At 45.9% G+C, this 18,753-nt stretch overlaps 1 protein-coding gene across 2 annotated transcripts in view; it reads right to left on the reverse strand.

Annotated features, from left to right (window-relative positions):
• Positions 1 to 7,762: 7,762 nt before the first annotated feature.
• Positions 7,763 to 18,753, reverse strand: part of LOC137570542 (uncharacterized) — a 24,243-nt gene continuing 13,252 nt past the window's right edge. The window contains exons 1-3 of one of the 2 annotated variants that reach the window (XM_068279236.1): positions 17,820 to 18,030; positions 16,564 to 16,668; positions 7,763 to 10,467 (exon numbers count right to left, since the gene is read on the reverse strand). In XM_068279236.1, coding sequence (XP_068135337.1) covers positions 8,173 to 10,434 — 2,262 coding nt within the window. In that variant the 5' untranslated portion in view covers positions 10,435 to 10,467; positions 16,564 to 16,668; positions 17,820 to 18,030 and the 3' untranslated portion in view covers positions 7,763 to 8,172. Of the gene's footprint in view, positions 10,468 to 16,563; positions 16,669 to 17,819; positions 18,031 to 18,753 lie in introns of those variants that run through there. The other variant, XM_068279235.1, reaches the window with a different exon arrangement.

Consider the following 18,753-nt stretch of genomic DNA (forward strand, 5'->3'; position numbering starts at 1 on the left):
AGCTCAATGTATTTTACGGCCGTCTCGCTGCGGCTAAATGTTTTACAACTTGGTTAATTTAATGAAATACAGCCGGCGGCAATGTAATAGATGAAGCCGCCGGCTTTCGCACTGCCTCCTCCTCCCCCCCGCCTCTCTCCTCTCCCTGCCTCCTATACAATACGGAGCAGCCGGGGACATGCGTGTCCCGGAGAGACGTTTGTCCCGGCAGGGGAAGCAGAGCGGGGAGGCTGCAGACATTGCTTCTGCCAGCACCCGCTCTGCAGGAATGGCAGGATTCCCAGCCACGACGAACGACTCGGGGACACACATGTCCCTGGCTGCTCCGTATTGTATAGAAGGCAAGGACAGGAGAGAGGCGGGGGGGGGGAAATCGGGGGGAGGAGGAGAGGAGGCAGTGCGAAAGCCGGCGGCTTCATCTATTACATTGCCGCCGGCTATATTTAATTAAATTAACCAAGTTGTAATACATTTGGCCGCAGCGAGACGGCCATAAAATACATTGAGCTTAGTGTAATCATTACATTTCTAACATTGGCTGCTGCGCTGCGGCCACTTCGCACATTGGCCGGCCAGAACCCGAAGTGGCCGGCCAGAACCCCAAGTGGCCACACTTCGGGTTCTGGCCGTAACATATACACCAGTGGTTCTGGATGTAAGCCTGGCTTCAGGGGCATAAAAAGATAATGTGCATATTCCGTATTTGACCTGGCCAGGGGTGCGCAAGTATATTAGCCCCTCCCTTTTTAACCTCTTGGGGACCAGATGTTTATACCCCTCAAGTGACTAGGCCATTTTTTACAATTTGGCACTTCACAACTTTAACGGTTTATTGCTCAGTCATACAAAGTAGCACCCAGTGAATGTTACTATTTATTAATAAAAAAAAGACATATTTAAAAAAAAAAAAATGTTTTTTATCCTCTCCCCCCCCCCCCCCCCCCCCCCCAAATTGGCCCTAGACTGCGTCACATACACTACACAATACACACATAGACATATGCCTATGATAGGGATTAGATTGTGAGCCCCTCCGAGAGACAGTGAAGTGATAAGTCAATAGTCTGAGCAGAGCTGGTTAGATGTCAGCACTATATAAATACATTTTTGTAAATAAATCAAATAACCAGCCTGCCAGCGCTGATCAGCCGCTGGCAGGCTGATCGTTGTGTTTACAGTGACTGGAGCTCGCACGAGCTTCCGCCAAATGGCATCACCGAGGAACAACAGAGCCACTCTACCGCCGCCATATGGCGTTAGGTGGTCGGCAAGTGGTTAATTAGCCAGGTGTGTCCCCGTATGGCAGCCTCTTCCCCAGTTTAATTACAGTGGGATGCGAAACAGTGGGATATTGAACTGACAGTTTTTATCATAACAACCAATGATTTATACAGGAAAATAATGATTAACAAGGTTGCCCAAACTTTCGCATCCCACTGTAGCTATGGGTGCACCAGTGTAGCAGCCCCCTTCCCAGTTTCATTAGCCAGGTGTACCCCAGTATTAGAAGCCCCTCTTCCCATGTTAATTAGCCAGGTGTGTTCCAGTATTAGCAGCTTCCTCCCCAGTTTAACCACTTGAGAACCACAAGTTTATTCCTCCCTAGTGACCAGGCCACTTTTTACAATTCAGCACTTTACGACTTTAATGGCTTATTGCTTAGTCATACAACTTAGCACCCAAACGTTATCTATTTTTCTTCCCACTAATAGAGCTTTCTTTTGGTGTTCTCTGATTGCTGCTGCAATATTTATTTTTCTTTTTATGAATAAAAAATGATCCATAAAAAAAAATAAAAATTAGCCAGGTGTGCCCCAGTATTAGCAGCCACCCTCCTAGTTTATTTAGCCAGGTGTGCCCCAGTATAGCAGCCCCTTACCCGGGTGTTCCCCTCCTCTGATGCAGAGCCGGAATTTGGGGCCTCACTCCTCTCTCTCCCTCTGCAGAGAGTTGCGAGAGGAGCTTATAAGAGGCTCACCTGATTGCAGCCCAGCACTGATCTCCATGGCAGCGACGCGTCGCTCATCATGTGAAAGGCTGGCATATGATGCCACTGTAGCTATGGATATCAGTGGTGGAAGCTACTCTGCTTGCAACTCTCTGCATAGAGAGGGAGGGAGGAGGCACTGAATCTGGCCCTGCATCAGTAAGCCAGATGAAAAAGCCAAACGTGACAAGTACAGCCCCCAGGGTTGTGGTTTGCCCCCTCTGCCCTAGATATTATTACAGAGTAGAATGCCCATTATTTCCATGGCTTTCTATATAACCAAAAATGTTAATTGAGCTGGCAACCGAAAATTTGGGAGTTTGCCTCTGGATAGTGCCAGCGGCCCGTAGTTGGGGCCAGTATAGTTTTCTATTTTTTTTTTGGGGGGGGGGGGGGGGGGGGGAGGAGGGGGAGAAGGTAAACAAATCAAACAAACATAGAAGATGTGCAGGAGGGTTAATTTGACATCACTTAAGTCATGGTTGTGCTGTGTAGGCTCAGTGAATGCCTGCTGTATGTTTGGGAGGCACGCAGGAGACATGTGAAAGGCAGAAAAAAGGTTTTGATGAACCACTCAGAAACACAAAAACCTAAAGCTTGATGCTTAAAATACACGTGTTCATCTACATGTACAACTAAGCACTAAATTAATGCTAAACTTTGTTCATTGCTGTTAAATCTTTTGTAATTTGGAAATAAAGTGAAGGGAGCAAAATACTCAAGCCCGGTTCACATTAGCGTTTTTTTTTGCGAGACGTAACCGGAACATATACTGTACAAACAGACCAGATGTGAAAGGATCCAATGTTAACCTATGGATCCATTCACATGCGTCCGTTGGTACCGATACGTTCCGTTCCCCGGAACTAAAAAAATGCTGCAGGCCCTAATTTTCCGGACCGTTTTGCCCAGCGGCAAAAAATGCTGCAGCACTGGGGCAAAGGAAAACAAAACGTTCCTTCACACTAGTGAAGAAACGGACCGTTCCATGGGGGATGAGAGGACGCAAACCTGAGGGACAGAGGTGAGGTGAGGGAGGGTGCAGCAGCCGGGCGGGTGGGTGGGTGAGGGAGGGTAAAATACACACCCAATGCTCTTTTGAAGCAGAAGGTAGAGTCTTCCGTTTTCTTCCGCATTATGTGACTACATGATGCGTCATGTGACTAGTCACATGATGCGCTGTTTAGTCACAGTGGAAGAAGAGGAAGCCTCTACCGCCGGCTGCAAAAGAGCATTAGTTATGCATTTGCCGTCAAACTAAGTGAAAACTGATCCGATCGATCGTTGATCAGATCGGTTTTCACTTTCCATTTGGCAGTGTGCACAGAGCCATCCGGATCTGGTGAAGCCGAGACCAGAGCCGCTCACCGGATCCGTTTGGCTCAAAACGCAGATGTGAACCGGGCCTTAAAAGCGATAAAAAACATATGTATATACAATCAACCTCGCACCCCGGTCAGCTGACACCACAAACTTCCTGTTTCCAGCTTCTATGCGTTCCACCAGTGGTTACGTATCTATGCCAGTAAGAGCAGCAGCGCTTCCTGGCTAGGAGACAAAAATAGCAACAATAGTGCACACTGTGCGCAATGAAGGGCCACGCAGGGGGGTTAAACTTACAAAATCGGAACTTGGTTTATTGCACATAACAAGTGTAGCCTCACTTCCCTCACTGCGATGGTCTTGCTGAATTCTTGCTGAGCGGAGCTTTTACCCGCTCTGGAGATAGGGATTACATCAAGATCACACTTTATGGTTTAAAGGTACCAGCTATCCAGCTACTCATCTCTCCAGGAGGAGGTACTGTATTGCTCTTTACACTTTTTAGCTCAGACGCTGTGGAACATTGTCTCTGAGCCATATCAGCAGCATATTACACTTGAGTCTCCACTACCTCTGGGACCTTGCTACAGCTGCCTTATATGTGCTGAGGTTTATTGTATATATATTCCTGAGTCTTTTGGAGCTTGGGACCCGCCCCCACCTCTTAGCTGCATTTAGGCCCGGTTCACATTAGCGTTCCAGGTCTGGCTTCCCCGGACCCGGAACGCTCCGTACACAGCGGATGGTGAATGGATACATTGTTAATCAATGTATCCATTCACACTCGTGCGCCGTCCGGATCCGATCCGGGAACGCAGCTCCGGGACGGTCCGGCTTTTTTTCCAACATGCGCTATTTTTCAGTCCGTCCCGGTGCGGCTGCGGACCCGGGCCGGATCCTGACCCGAACATGCGGCCCATGCTGTGCAATGAGAAACGGATGTTTCTCATCACACTGGCAATAGGACCGGATGCTTCCAGCACCGGTCCTATGCCACTTGGGGGGCCCGGACTACACGCCGGTATCCCCCATGCTTGCGGTGCCTTTCTGGCACTGCAAAGTATCTAGTTCCGGCTACTTTATTGTAGCCGGAACTGATACATTCCGGATCCGCAACTTGTGCCGCCTTGTGGCCACCGCAGAGACCCGTACGGTCTCTTTGCGGCCCCCGGACCCCCGGACACGAACCGCAAGTGTGAATGGGGCCTTAGTCTTCCCTCATTGCACTGTTCTTTTGTTGTTTTTATTATTATTGATAAAAAACATATGATGATGACAACAAAGAGGTTTGTTGAAGCAACAAAAACAGCATCTAGGAATTTAACTAAAATCTGCTAATGTAAATCCTGGTACACACATCTAATTTTGATTGGCCAATTTTGAGAGTATGAGAGTTTACTTACACAATCTGTTTAGCCCAAATAGTATAAGGAGGTGGTAAAATTAACAATTTCTGCCGCCCCGACGTGAAGCTCACGTCTGGGCGGCTGCTCTGCTGCGGTGCCGCGCTTTGGCGCACTCCCGCGTACGCGCCCCTGTGCTGTCCCCCTGTAGCCCTGGGATCAGTGAACGGGAACATGGTTCCCGATCACCGATCCGTGTCCCCAGCAGAAAAACCGAAGCGCTCTTACAAGAGGCTTCAGTCTTTCTGCACGTAACATTTTCCGCATCATCCTTGTGCTTCCGCTTAGCGAGAAAAAAAACTGAAGGTGGCCATCTTGTGGCCAAATAGTAAAACTACATCTACCGTATTTGTTGCCGTATAAGACGCACTTTTTCTCCCCCAAAAATGGGGAGAAAAAGTCCCTGCGTCATATACGGCAAAAGCAGGGAATCCCCAACTTAATAACGCCCGCCGATACGAACCGCGACCCGCTGCCACGTTGAGGATTCCCTGCCTTTCTGTGCCTGCCTGTCTGTGCCCGCCTGCGCCTCCTGCCCCCCCCCCCGGATGGAGTGTTAATAGCGGCGGCAACTTACCTTTGGCAGGCTCCCGCGCTGATCCTAGATCATTGCGCTGCCCCCGCTAGCCTCCTCTGCCTCCCCCCTGCTTATCTGGCCCCCCCGGGTGAAGGAATAAGTATCGGCAGCTTACCTCCGCAGTGCGCCCGCAATGACTGCAGACGTCAGTCTTCCAGGCACTTTTCGCTCTAGTGACCGGCTTTGAACTGCACGTCATCAGTTCAAGCCAGTCACTAGAGCGAGAAGTGCCTGGAAGACAGACGTCTGCAGTCATCGCGGGCGCACTGCGGAGGTAAGCTGCCGATACTTATTCCTTCACCCGAGGGGGCCAGATAAGCAGGGGGGAAGCAGAGGAGGCTAGCGGGGGGGGGGGGGGGGGCAGCGCGATGATATAGGATCAGCGTGGGAGCCTGCCAAAGGTAAGTTGCTGCTGCTATTAACTCTCCATGGGAAGGGCAGGAGACTCGGTCAGGTGGGAGGGAGGAAGGCAGGGGGGCAAATGAGGGCACATGGGGGCATAGGAAGACATATGGGGGCACCGGAGCACACATGAGGGGGCACAGAAAAACACAAAGGGGCACCGGAGCACACATGGGGGGCACAGGACACATGGGGGCACATGAGGACACACAGGAGAACCCATGGGAGGCACATAAGGACACAGGAGGACACATGGGGGCCCAGGAGGACACATGGGGGGCACAGAAGGACACATGGGGCACATGAGGACACACAGGAGAACACATGGGGGGCACAGAAGGGCACAGGAGGACACATGGGAGGCACAGAAGGACACATGGGGGCACAGAAGGACACATGGGGATATGGGGGGCACAGGAGCACACATGAGGACACACAGAAGGACATGTACAAGACGCTCCTGGAATATGGACGCACCAGGTTTAGCATTTTTCTTTTCCCTGGTTTTTGCCCTCTAAACCTGGGTGCGTCTTATATTCCGGAGCATCTTATACGGCGCGAAATACGTACATATTTTTTACATTACAATTTACACATATAATAACATTAAAAATTAACTGTTTATTTCCCACACGAAAATATTACCCAAATAAAATTTTTAATGGAAAAAAAAAAATTACAATAAATAAAAAAAAAAAAAAAAGACATAGTTACCTAAGGGTCGGAACTTTTTAAATATGCATTTGAAGGGGGTATACTACGAACATTTTTTAAATTATAAGCTTGTAAATAGTGATGGACGCAAAATGGAAAAAATGCACCTTTATTTCCAAATAAAATATTGGTGCCATACATTGTGATAGGGACAAAATTTAAATGGTGTCATAACCGAGACAAATGGGCAAATAAAATACATAGGTTATAATTATGGTAGCGTGGATTATTTTAAAGCTATATTGGCCGAAACCTGAGAAATAATGAATTTTTTCCACTTTTTTCTTATTAATCCTGTTAAAATGCATTTATAAAAAAATAATTCTTAGCAAAACGTACCACCAAAGAAAGCCTAATTAGTGGCGGAAAAAACAAGATATAGATCAAAAAATTGTGATAAGTAGTGATAAAGTTATTAGCGAATGAATGGGAGGTGAAAATTGCTCTGATGCGTAAGGTGAAAAATCCCCGCGGGCTGAAATGGTTAACCATTGATTTTGTCAATCAAAATTGCATGTGTGTATCAGGCTAAAGGCTGAGCTCACACTGTGCGTGTGGTGTAAAGTGAGCAATACGGTATGTACACTTAAATCCACACTGCACATGTTGTAACAAATGCATTATTTCAATGTCTATGCAATGTGCGCATAGCCTGTGTTATTCTGAAAGGCACTGCACACAGCTAGTTAGGATAATGCAATCCGATATAACACGGAGATGTGACCCTGCCCATGCTGTTTTATAGGCAGTAAATTAACAGCCAGTATTATGCTACAATACACATAGGGCTTGATTCACTAAACCATGATAACTCGGTTGCGCTAGCTTTGTTTGTGTGCGTTTTTGCGCGCAATCGTGAATTTTCGTGATTGCGAGTGAAATGGCCATGCTATGAGTTTTCACAATTTAGTGAATGAAGCCCTAAGTGTGAACACACAGAGAATTGCTGAGAGCTAGATAGTAATGCTAAGAACTAGAGAGGGGCAATGAATTGCAATTCTTTTTTAAAGAGACTCTGAAGCGAGAATAAATCTCGCTTCAGAGCTCATAGTTAGCAGGGGCATGTGTGCCCCTGCTAAAACGCCGCTATCCTGCGGCTTAACGGGGGTCCCTTAACCCCCAAACCCACCCCCGCAAAAGTTGGTCGCAAACTTGGTCGTAAAATTCTCTTCCTGGAGGCAGGGCTAACGGCTGCAGCCCTGCCTCACAGCGCCGTCTATCAGACGCGCATCGCCGCCTCTCCCCCGCCCCTCTCAGTGAAGGAAGACTGAGAGGGGCGGGGGAGAGGCGGAGATGCGCGCTGACAGACGAGCGTGGGGCAGGGCTGCGGCGGTTAGCCCTGCCCCAACCAGGAAGCGCTCCCCTGCTGCACCGAGGGGATTTGGGGGTGAAGGGACCCCCGTTAAGCCACGGGATAGCTGCGTTTTAGTAGGGGCACACATGCCCCTGCTATCTATGAGGTGTGAAGTGAGATTTATTCTCGCTTCAGACTCTCTTTAAGTTGATGCAAATTTTGCATCAATGTGTGACAGATTGAAATTCAACCAGTCAAATGTAGGCAGTAACTGATTTTGCAGGTGCATATAAATTGCATATTTGCATCAACCCTGAAACATTTCCATCTCCATGAACATCTTAACTGAGCACTATGATTTACATCATTACTTCCACAACATCTAAGTCCATCAGTGAACAGGAATAAATCTACTGAAGTACTCAAAAACCTCATGAGACGTCTTGAGAAGCTGTCTGTAGCTTTACCCTATCTAAGTCTGGCAGTTTAACTCTGTTGGTGGTATCACATTTTGAGGTATAGAGTCTGATTTGGAAAGCCAGCTGATGGTGATAGTTCCCTCTATTATACGGATCATGTCAGCCATTACAGCACTGAGATGATCTGTAGATATGGTCTCATTTTCAGATTTTGTTTCTAGTGCGGGGAATGATTGGGCGACTTTCTTTTCTGCTGGCCCTGTAGGCCGTTTCCTATCAACACCGTTATGGCTTATTACAGCAATCTTAGTTTGTGCTTCGACGGTGTCAATGCTGTACTCTATACTTTTCTGACAAAACTTCAGTATTGGGCTTTGAAAAGTTTCCAGAAATCCAGTTTGGCAATAGTAGACCAGATGTGGAATGTCTTCTTCAAACTTAGGATTGTAAACAAATTCACTTAAAGCTTGGAAAGCAGGACTTCTTCTATCCAACCATGTATTCGTTTGTTGACCTTCTGTAAGAGGTCCATGCTCACAGCCTTTTTCTTCATCGCCCTCTATCCAGCTGTGCTCATTAGTAATATGATGTAGGAGTGACTCCCACTTCTCTTTGAAGAGCTCTTCCCTTCCACAGCATGTCCTACTGCACCAATAAAAATGAGTTATAATTGGACCAATCCATGGAGTAAGTTCATCACACAAAGGTTTTTCTGCTACCAGCAGTAACTGTTGCTTCAATGATTTGGCATAATGCCACAAGTCAAACTGATGATTTATGTTGTCATAACGGGTTGCCATCAGTTTTCTAAACTCTGGATTCACATCTGTTCCCACAAAATGGACATTAAAGTTTTCTTCCACAATTCGATCAAGGCACACATGAAATGCATGTTTTTCTGTGGCGAGAGATGATGTGCACTCTGGAACTTGGCAAATTTCAAAGTCAATTATCTTCTTGGTCACACGGTCCATTAAGGTGCAAGTGCAGTATTCTGCGCAGTCCCCTGGAGACTCGCACCGAATATTCCCTGCCAGATATAAGGGCTTGTTACCCAATTCCTCCTTAATTTTGGTCTTCTCCATAATCCAGTGGTAATCGATAGCTCTAAAAATGAACTTATCCTGATACTGACGAAAGGAGCTATGTTCAAAAATTTGAATGGAAGCTAAATTGCAGATTTCTTTGACCTCTGTATAGCTGGCACCATTTAAAACAATGGAGGCAGCAAGTAACAAATTCCCTGCACCAAAATCTTTGATCATGGGTTGACTCTCCCACAATCTAGACTGATGGCCAGCTTCGCAAGTGGAGTACACAACTAGGAGTGATCCCATTGACTGTTTTGTAATTCCTTTAATTCTTCTGTTACAGCTAGTAGTAGGACAGAGAAGATGGAAGAGTAGTTTGTCCAAGCAGGATTCAAACACAATGAATTTTCTCTCTTTGACTATAGACTCTTCCCTTGTTAGGCTTGGTTGTATATAGTTTACATTTGTATCATGTAATGACCTACTTGATTGTTCTTTTGTGAATCTGGCTGTCTCTAAACTGTAAACCTGTTCAGTGCAATTTGTCTCTGTTTTTGGACTGTTATCCAAGATGTCATCTGAATCAGTTTTTAAATATGATTGAATTTTGAAATTTGCTGGCATGCCATGAATCGGGGAAGGAATCAATGAACTTGGGGGCAGCTGTCCTTCAGAATCCTGGGCACTAACGTCATTAACGCCTTGTACCAGGGATGCTGATGCTTTCTTGTTTGCTGTTGACTGAAGAGGTTGAACATTGTAGGAGTACTTACTATATCCATGGTCCAAAGCCACTCTCTTTAAGTTTGCCTGCATTACGCAAGGGTTCTTTGTAGGTACCAGCAAAAAATATGTTGGATCTGTTTGTGTTGAAGAATCTGTCACCATTATTGGCTTTTTCTTTGGGATCTGGTGGCAAGTGCACGTACATGTCTGGGAAGTGCATGCAGGTTCAAGCGTTGCATCAAATTTAGGTCTTTTGGGTGTTCTGAACAACCATGGATTAAATCTGGGTGGAGCCTTGTCATCTTGGAATATCGTTGGAACGGCATCATCTTTCAGCAGTTTGCGTGTTCCTTTTAGGTAAAAGCTATCTGTGGTGAAATGGGCGGAGCACATTCGGTATTTGTCACATCTTGTGTCAGCAAGTATTTGTGGTGCTAATTTCTCAATAGTCTCCTCATTCAGATTTGCATTTCGCAGCCATGTCATAATTCTAGTCAAATCTTTAGGGAAGAAGTGAAGACTTATTTCAGGGTTTTGCTTCTTTTTTCCCCGTTGCATGTGGACAGGGTTTAATCACACATTTTGGCATTTCTACGGTAAAAGAAAAATAGAATTAAAACAGGGAAATATCCTTAACCACTTGAGGACCGTGGGCTTTACCCCCCTTAAGGACCAGGCACTTTTTTTCCATTCAGACCACTGCAACTTTCACGGTTTATTGCTCGTTCACACAACCTACCACCTAAATGAATTTTGGCTTCTTTTCTTGTCACTAATAAAGCTTTCTTTTGGTGCTATTTGATTGCTGCTGCGATTTTTACTTTTTATTATATTCATCAAAAAACACATGAATTTTGTCCCAAAAATTATTTTTTCAACTTTCTGTGCTGACATTTTTCAAATAAAGTAAAATTTCTGTATACATGCAGCACGAAAAATGTGGACAAACATGTTTTTGATAAAAAAAAAAACCATTCAGTGTATATTTATTGGTTTGGGTAAAAGTTATAGCGTTTACAAACTATGGTGCAAAAAGTGAATTTTCCCATTTTCCAGCATCTCTGCCTTTTCTGACCACCTGTCATGTTTCATGAGGGGCTAGAATTCCAGGATAGTATAAATAACCCCCAAATGACCCCATTTTGGAAAGAAGACATCCCAAAGTATTCACTGAGAGGCATAGTGAGTTCATAGAAGATATTTTTTTTTGTCACAAGTAAGCGGAAAATGACACTTTGTGACAAAAAAAAAAAAAGTTTCCATTTCTTCTAACTTGCGACAAAGAAAAAAAAATGAAATCTGCCACGGACTCACCATGCCCCTCTCTGAATACCATGAAGTGTCTACTTTCCAAAATAGGGTCATTTGTGGGGTGTGTTTACTATCCTGACATTTTGGGGGGTGCTAAATTGTAAGCACCCCTGTAAAGCCTAAAGGTGCTCATTGGACTTTGGGCCCCTTAGCGCAGTTAGGCTGCAAAAAAGTGCCACACATGTGGTATTGCCGTACTCAGTAGAAGTAGTATAATGTGTTTTGGGGTGTATTTTTACACATACCCATGCTGGGTGGGAGAAATATCTCTGTAAATGACAATTGTTTGATTTTTTTTTTTTTTACACACAATTGTCCATTTACAGAGATCTTTCTCCCACTCAGCATGGGTATGTGTAAAAATACACCCCAAAACACATTATACTACTTCTCCTGAGTACGGCGATACCACATGTGTGGCACTTTTTTGCACCCTAACTGCGCTAAGGGGCCCAAAGTCCAATGAGTACCTTTAGGATTTCACAGGTCATTTTTGTTTCAAGACTACTCCTCACGGTTTAGGGCCCCTAAAATGCCAGGGCAGTATAGGAACCCCACTAATGACCCCATTTTAGAAAGAAGACACCCCAAGGTATTTCGTTAGGAGTATGGCGAGTTCATAGAAGATTTTATTTAGTGGAAATTGATTTTAATTGTTTTTTTTCAAAGTGTCATTTTCCACTAACTTGTGACAAAAAATAAAATCTTCTATGAACTCACCATACTCCAAACGGAATACCTTTGGGTGTCTTCTTTCTAGAATGGGGTCATTTGTGGGGTTCCTATACTGCCCTGGCATTTTAGGGGCCCTAAACCGTGAGGAGTAGTCTTGAAACCAAATGTCGCAAAATGACCTGTGAAATCCTAAAGGTACTCATTGGACTTTGGGCCCCTTAGCGTACTTAGGGTGTAAAAAGTGCCACACATGTGGTACCGCCGTACTCAGGAGAAGTAGTATAATGTGTTTTGGGGTGTATTTTTACACATACCCATGCTGGGTGGGTGAAATATCTCTGTAAATGACAATTGTTTGATTTTTTTTTTTACACACAATTGTCCATTTACAGAGAGATTTCTACCACCCAGCATGGGTATGTGTAAAAATACACCCCAAAACACATTATACTACTTTTCCTGAGTACGGCGGTACCACATGTGTGACACTTTTTTGCAGCCTAGGTGCGCTAAGGGGCCCAACGTCCTATTCAAAGGTCATTTTGAGGCATTTGTTTTCAAGACTACTCCTCATGGTTTAGGGCCCCTAAAATGCCAGGGCAGTATAGGAACCCCACAAGTGACCCCATTTTAGAAAGAAGACACCCCAAGGTATTCCGTTAGGTGTATGGCAAGTTCATAGAAGATTTTATTTTTTGTCACAAGTTAGTGAAAAATGACACTTTGTGAAAAAAAAAAACAATAAAAATCAATTTCCGCTAACTTTTGACAAAAAAAAAAAAAAAAAATCTTCTATGAACTCGTCATACACCTAACAGAATACATTGGGGTGTCTTTTTTCTAAAATGGGGTCACTTTGTGGGGTTCCTATACCGCTCTGGCATTTTACGGGCCCAAAACCGTGAGTAGTCTGGAAACCAAATGTCTCAAAATGACTGTTCAGGGGTATAAGCATCTGCAAATTTTGATGACAGGTGGTCTATGAGGGGGCGAATTTTGTGGAACCGATCATAAGCAGGGTGGCCTTTTAGATGACAGGTTGTATTGGGCCTGATCTGATGGATAGGAGTGCTAGGGGGGTGACAGGAGGTGATTGATGGGTGTCTCAGGGGGTGGTTAGAGGGGAAAATAGATGCAATCAATGCACTGGGGAGGTGATCGGAAGGGGGTCTGAGGGGGATCTGAGGGTTTGGCCGAGTGATCAGGAGCCCACACGGGGCAAATTAGGGCCTGATCTGATGGGTAGGTGTGCTAGGGGGTGACAGGAGGTGATTGATGGGTGTCTCAAGGTGTAATTAGAGGGGGGAATAGATGCAAGCAATGCACTGGCGAGGTGATCAGGGCTGGGGTTTGAGGGCGTTCTGAGGGTGTGGGCGGGTGATTGAGTGCCCTAGAGGCAGATAGGGGTCTAGGTAGCAGTGACAGGGGGTGATTGATGGGTAATTAGTGGGTGTTTAGGGTAGAGAACAGATGTAAACACTGCACTTGGGAGGTGATCCGACGTCGGATCTGCGGGCGATCTATTGGTGTGGGTGGGTGATCAGATTGCCCGCAAGGGGCAGGTTAGGGGCTGATTGATGGGTGGCAGTGACAGGGGGTGATTGATGGGTGATTGACAGGTGATTGACCGGTGATCAGTGGGTTATTACAGGGAAGAACAGATGTAAATATTGCATTGGCGAATTGATAAGGGGGGGTGTGAGGACAATCTGAGCGTGTAGGCGGGTGATTGGGTGCCCGCAAGGGGCAGATTAGGGTCTGATCTGATGGGTAACAGTGACAGGTGGTGATAGGAGGTGATTGATGGGTGATTGATGGGTAACTAGGGGGTTTTTAGGGTAGAGAACAGATGTAAACACCGCACTTGGGAGGTGATCCGACGTCGGATCTGCGGGCGATCTATTGGTGTGGGTGGGTGATCAGATTGCCCGCAACGGGCAGGTTATGGGCTGATTGATGGGTGGCAGTGACAGGGGGTGATTGATGGGTGGAAGTGACAGGGGGTGATTGATGGGTGATTGACAGGTGATCAGTGGGTTATTACAGGGAAGAACAGATGTAAATATTGCACTGGCGAATTGATAAGGGGGGGGGGTCTGAGGGCAATCTGAGCGTGTAGGCGGGTGATTGGGTGCCCGCAAGGGGCAGATTAGGGTCTGATCTGATGGGTAACAGTGACAGGTGGTGATAGGGGGTGATTGATGGATAATTAGTGGGTGTTTAGGGTAGAGAACAGATGTAAACACTGCACTTGGGAGGTGATCTGACGTCGGATCTGCGGGCGATCTATTGGTGCGGGTGGGTGATCAGATTGCCCGCAAGGGGCAGGTTAGGGGCTGATTGATGGGTGGCAATGACAGGGGGTGATTGATTGGTGATTGACAGGTGATCAGGGGGATAGATGCATACAGTACACAGGGGGGGGGGGGTCTGGGGAGAATCTGAGGGGTGGGGTGGTGATCAGGAGGGGGCAGGGGGGGATAAAAAAAAATAGCATTGACAGATAGTGACAGGGAGTGATAGATGGGTGATTAGGGGGGTGATTGGGTGCAAACAGGGGTCTGGGGGGTGGGCAGGGGGTGGGTCTGAGGGGTGCTGTGGGCGATCTGAGGCAGGGGGTGGGGGGAAATCAGTGTGCTTGGGTGCGACATAGGGTGGCTGCAGCCTGCCCTGGTGGTCCCTTGGACATTGGGACCACCAGGGCAGGAGGCAGCCTGTATAATACACTTTGTAAACATTACAAAGTGTATTATACACTTTGTATGCGGCGATCCGGGTGCGCGAGGTGCGCGGAGCCAGTCCCCGGCGGCCGATGGCGTCACGAATGACGCGATCACGCCGCCCATGCCCCTACAAGGACCGCCGCCATTTGTCAATACGGCGGTCCTTGCGGGGTCCACTTCCCGGCCGCCAATTGTCTATACGGCGGTCGGGAAGTGGTTAAAGGAAACCTGTAGATTGGAAAAAGTTAGATACTTCCTCACATAGGGAAAAGCCTCTAGATGCTCCAGAGGATTTCCGATTCATCTTCAAAGGGACATCTGCTGCTGTGCGGACCCCTCCGAACATATATGACAAGAGCTTGTCGAAGATGTTCTTGTGGCCCACTCCTCGCTGTATGCGAGTGTAGCCATACTGTGTATGTGCAAATATGGCCACACCCACTCAGTAAGCTGGCTATACGTGCACATGCACAGTACGGCTGCGCTTGTACTTGGGGAGCAAAATAGAAGAGAGTCCTGGCTAGCAGCGGTGGGGACAAGAAGGACACAGAAAGCCTCTAGGCCATACATGTCAAACTCCGGCCCACGGGCCAAATCTGGCCCTCAGATCCATATCATTTGGCCCTCAAGTGGTTTCCCCACATTGCATTATGTTTAGCCCTAGAACACCAGGGAAGCCATATGAGGGAGGTGGGGGGAAAGCCCTAAACATTAGGGAACTGTATAGGGGAGGGTGGGGGCCTCTAGACACCAGATAACTGTATAGGGGAAAGAGGACCACTAGACACCAGGGAACTGTATAGGAGTTGGAGGGTGGCCATTTCACACCTGGAAACTTTATAAGCGAGGAAGGTGGCCAGTAGACATTGAGGTTGGCCCGCGACTACGTCGCAGTGTACAATTTCAGCCCACTTTGTATTTGATAAGACACCGAGAGCCCAATATGGTGTAGTATGCTCAGGACAATAGTGAATAATGTAATGTGAGAAGGTTATACTCACAAACAAGGGTTACCGCTGAGGCAACCACTGAATGCAGGTGAGATTAGACCTGTCCTCACTCAGGGTTAAGAAGTCGCTCTCTGTAGATAGAAGAAAGGTAGGGGTGGGTCCCCCTTCCACCAAGGGTGGACACTATAATGCCTTTGATGAACAGAGGCATCAGCAGAATAAAAACAAATAATTAAAAGTTTTAAAATATGCTGGGGAGGCAGTGGTGGACTTACCTCCGAAAGCAGACTAGACTACTTGTCTGACATAAACACTTTATTAGTACCCCAATAGATGCAACGCGTTTCGCAGGACCAAGCCCGCTTCATCAAGCAATAAAACAGGGGACAAAACAGTAGCTCTCAGGTAGCACATATAGCGCCTCTGTGAACACTTTGTATTGGAGTTTGACAACCCTGCTCTAGGCCATTCAAAGGCTTTCCTCTATGTGGGTATTGTTTTTTATTTCAATTCTTCTTTCACCTACTCACAAGATCACTTTAAGGTCTGTTTTACACCTGGGGTGTGCGTTTGCGGTGCGATGCCCTTACCGCATCTCACAAAATCACAAACATAGGGTCATATGCATCAATCTCATGATTTATATCTCTACATCTTACAATCACACATCCTATCCCTTGGACACCATTGCAGGACCCAGGGTGTACAGCCTCGTCGCTAGCCTGCAGGTGATTTGGACAAGTTAGTGACATTTCCCCAACAGGGAAATAGCAGTAACACTGGAGATGATCTGACTTTTTTATTTTAAGAGGTCAGTACTGTTTATATTCCTGTCAAGAAAGTACACCCTCACTACCTCTCTTCTTTTGACACCCATGTGAGGAACAGTGATTAAGTATATCTAACAGTGAATAAAATTATCTAAACCTCACCCACTAAGTATTTCAGACAAACCCTGGAATAGCTTCAAGATGCACACAAGTAGAATGTCCACTTTAAATGCAGGGTTTACATTATTATTTACATACTTGAATACAAATCTTGTACAGAATGCACAACCAAAGTTTGTCCACTTGTGGTTCAGTTGAGGAAAATGCTCAATCTTGGATGTACAACTCTGGAGAATGTCCAATCTTAATAGAAAAAGAACAAATGTAAGCATTTTCAACATTTTAAAGCCAATAAAACAGAAAGCAAAAACAGAACAAAAAATTCCAGTTATTTCCATGCCTGTCTCTACCCTCATATACTAAATAAAAACAGAACTGTGAGGTTAAAACCAAATGTAAATACTGTAGTTCAGATTTGAAGACAGTGGTCATGTGATCCACACTGTGCTGTGGGTAGTTTCTCAGCCCCCTCTTTGATTGGCTTCTGGAAGTGTGGTTGAGCTGTCACTTGTCATCCCTCCCATACAATATTCTGGAGGGAAGCATAACCAAGCTGCTGTAGAACTGCAACATATCTGTATAACGCTTGTGCCTACAACTTTTGCCCCAGCGATTAGGTCAGGATCTTTACGGACAGCAGTTATTGTACGTGTACGTACCTTTAAAGGCATGAATGTTTAGTTTAGGTGTGCTCTAAACTGGTATTTGCTACTGATCAACAGCTACCTGCAGTGAAATTAAAGTGAAACTCCGGACTAAAAATCTACTCAGCAGAACTGAAAAAGCTTGGTGTTTCTTTAACAGTTTCACAGCATCAGAACTTTGTTTTTCTTACCAAAGAATCCTTTTTAGCTGCATTTTTAGCTAAGCTCCACCCATCAAAGAAAAAACGCCTGGCTTTTTTTCCCTGATGCTTTGCAGAGCATGATGGGATTCCCTATATTGTTATTCACATTGCCTAGCAACTGGGAGAGGTGCTCAGGACACAGGACAGTTGGAACTGTGTCTCATGCTCCCCGTCACCTCCTTTCAACCAAAAAGATGGCTGCCATCATGAAATCACAAATATTTACCTGTTTTTTTTTTTTAAAACAGAGTGGGTAAGAGATTATATTACCTATCTATTTTAATTAACATAACTAATGTAACTTAATGACAGTATGTTTGTTTAGGATGGAGTTCCTACATCTGTTTGCAGATTTCATAAAGATATCTCCAGATGGAAAATGTTTTCAAGAGACATTTTGGTAGTAAATAACAAAAACAAGTTGCTAACTAAGTAGCAATAATTACTGTATGCAAGTGAAGCATAAAGTATCACAAGGCAGATCCATGATACTACTGGAGTATGTATGAAACCATCCATAAGTTTTGCACAGTAGGCACCCATATACCTCTCACTTCTGGTTCCCTTTTACTTCTTCACATCTGTTGTAATGGAGCACACAGTGTGACATGTGGAAAAATAACTTCAATGCAATCCAGGATCATTCCAAGCAGATGTGGACCTTTATGCACAGTAGAGAGCAGTGGAAAAGGTGTAATTTCTCCAGCACTGTGTTTCCTCATCAGTGCAGTTGTCCACAACCTTGCTCTGCTTCACTGTAGTCCACATGCAGCAATATAAAGGACCTGAGCGGGGAGACAGAGAAAGGAGATTGTGGACAACTTTTACCACCTCCATGGAGTACGAGGGCCAACAGATTTTGAATACTGTGAACAGATTGTGTAAGTAAGCTCTCATACAATATGGAAGTAGTAAAATTGGCCAATCAAAACTAGGTGTGTTTATGCACCACAACTTAGAGTGTACCTGAGACAAAGTACACCAAAGGATTTACACTCACCTGGGGCTTCTTCCAGCCCCTGGACTCCAGTTAGCTTCCTCGCCGTCCTCCCTACTCCCTTGTTGTTGTTGCTGCTTTCATCCCTGTAAACTGTGACTCAGTTGAGTTGTGGGCCACTGCACATACGCACCCCCTGCCGCACACACCTCCTGATCGCGCTCTGCATGTGCAGTTCACAAAGACTGTAGGTGCTTGCTGCCTTGACCGCACATGCCCAGTGGCCTACAAACCAGCTGGATCACTAGCAACGCTAGAGGGGACTGGGTGGACTCCAAGGGAACAGATGGACTGTAGGGGGCTGCAGGAAGCCCAAGGAAAGAACAAATTATTCGGTGTACTTCATCCCAAATTTACTTTAAGAGTGATGCAATTAAAGTAAATTTTAAGAAAAAAGTAATGTGCCCAGTCATTTACCTGGGGCTTCTCCCAGTCCCCCAAAGTCTTCCTGGTCCCTTGCCCTAATTCCACGCTGCTTGGTTCC

This window comes from Hyperolius riggenbachi, chromosome 4, assembly GCF_040937935.1.
Source record: "Hyperolius riggenbachi isolate aHypRig1 chromosome 4, aHypRig1.pri, whole genome shotgun sequence".
Taxonomy (NCBI): Eukaryota; Metazoa; Chordata; class Amphibia; order Anura; family Hyperoliidae; genus Hyperolius; species Hyperolius riggenbachi.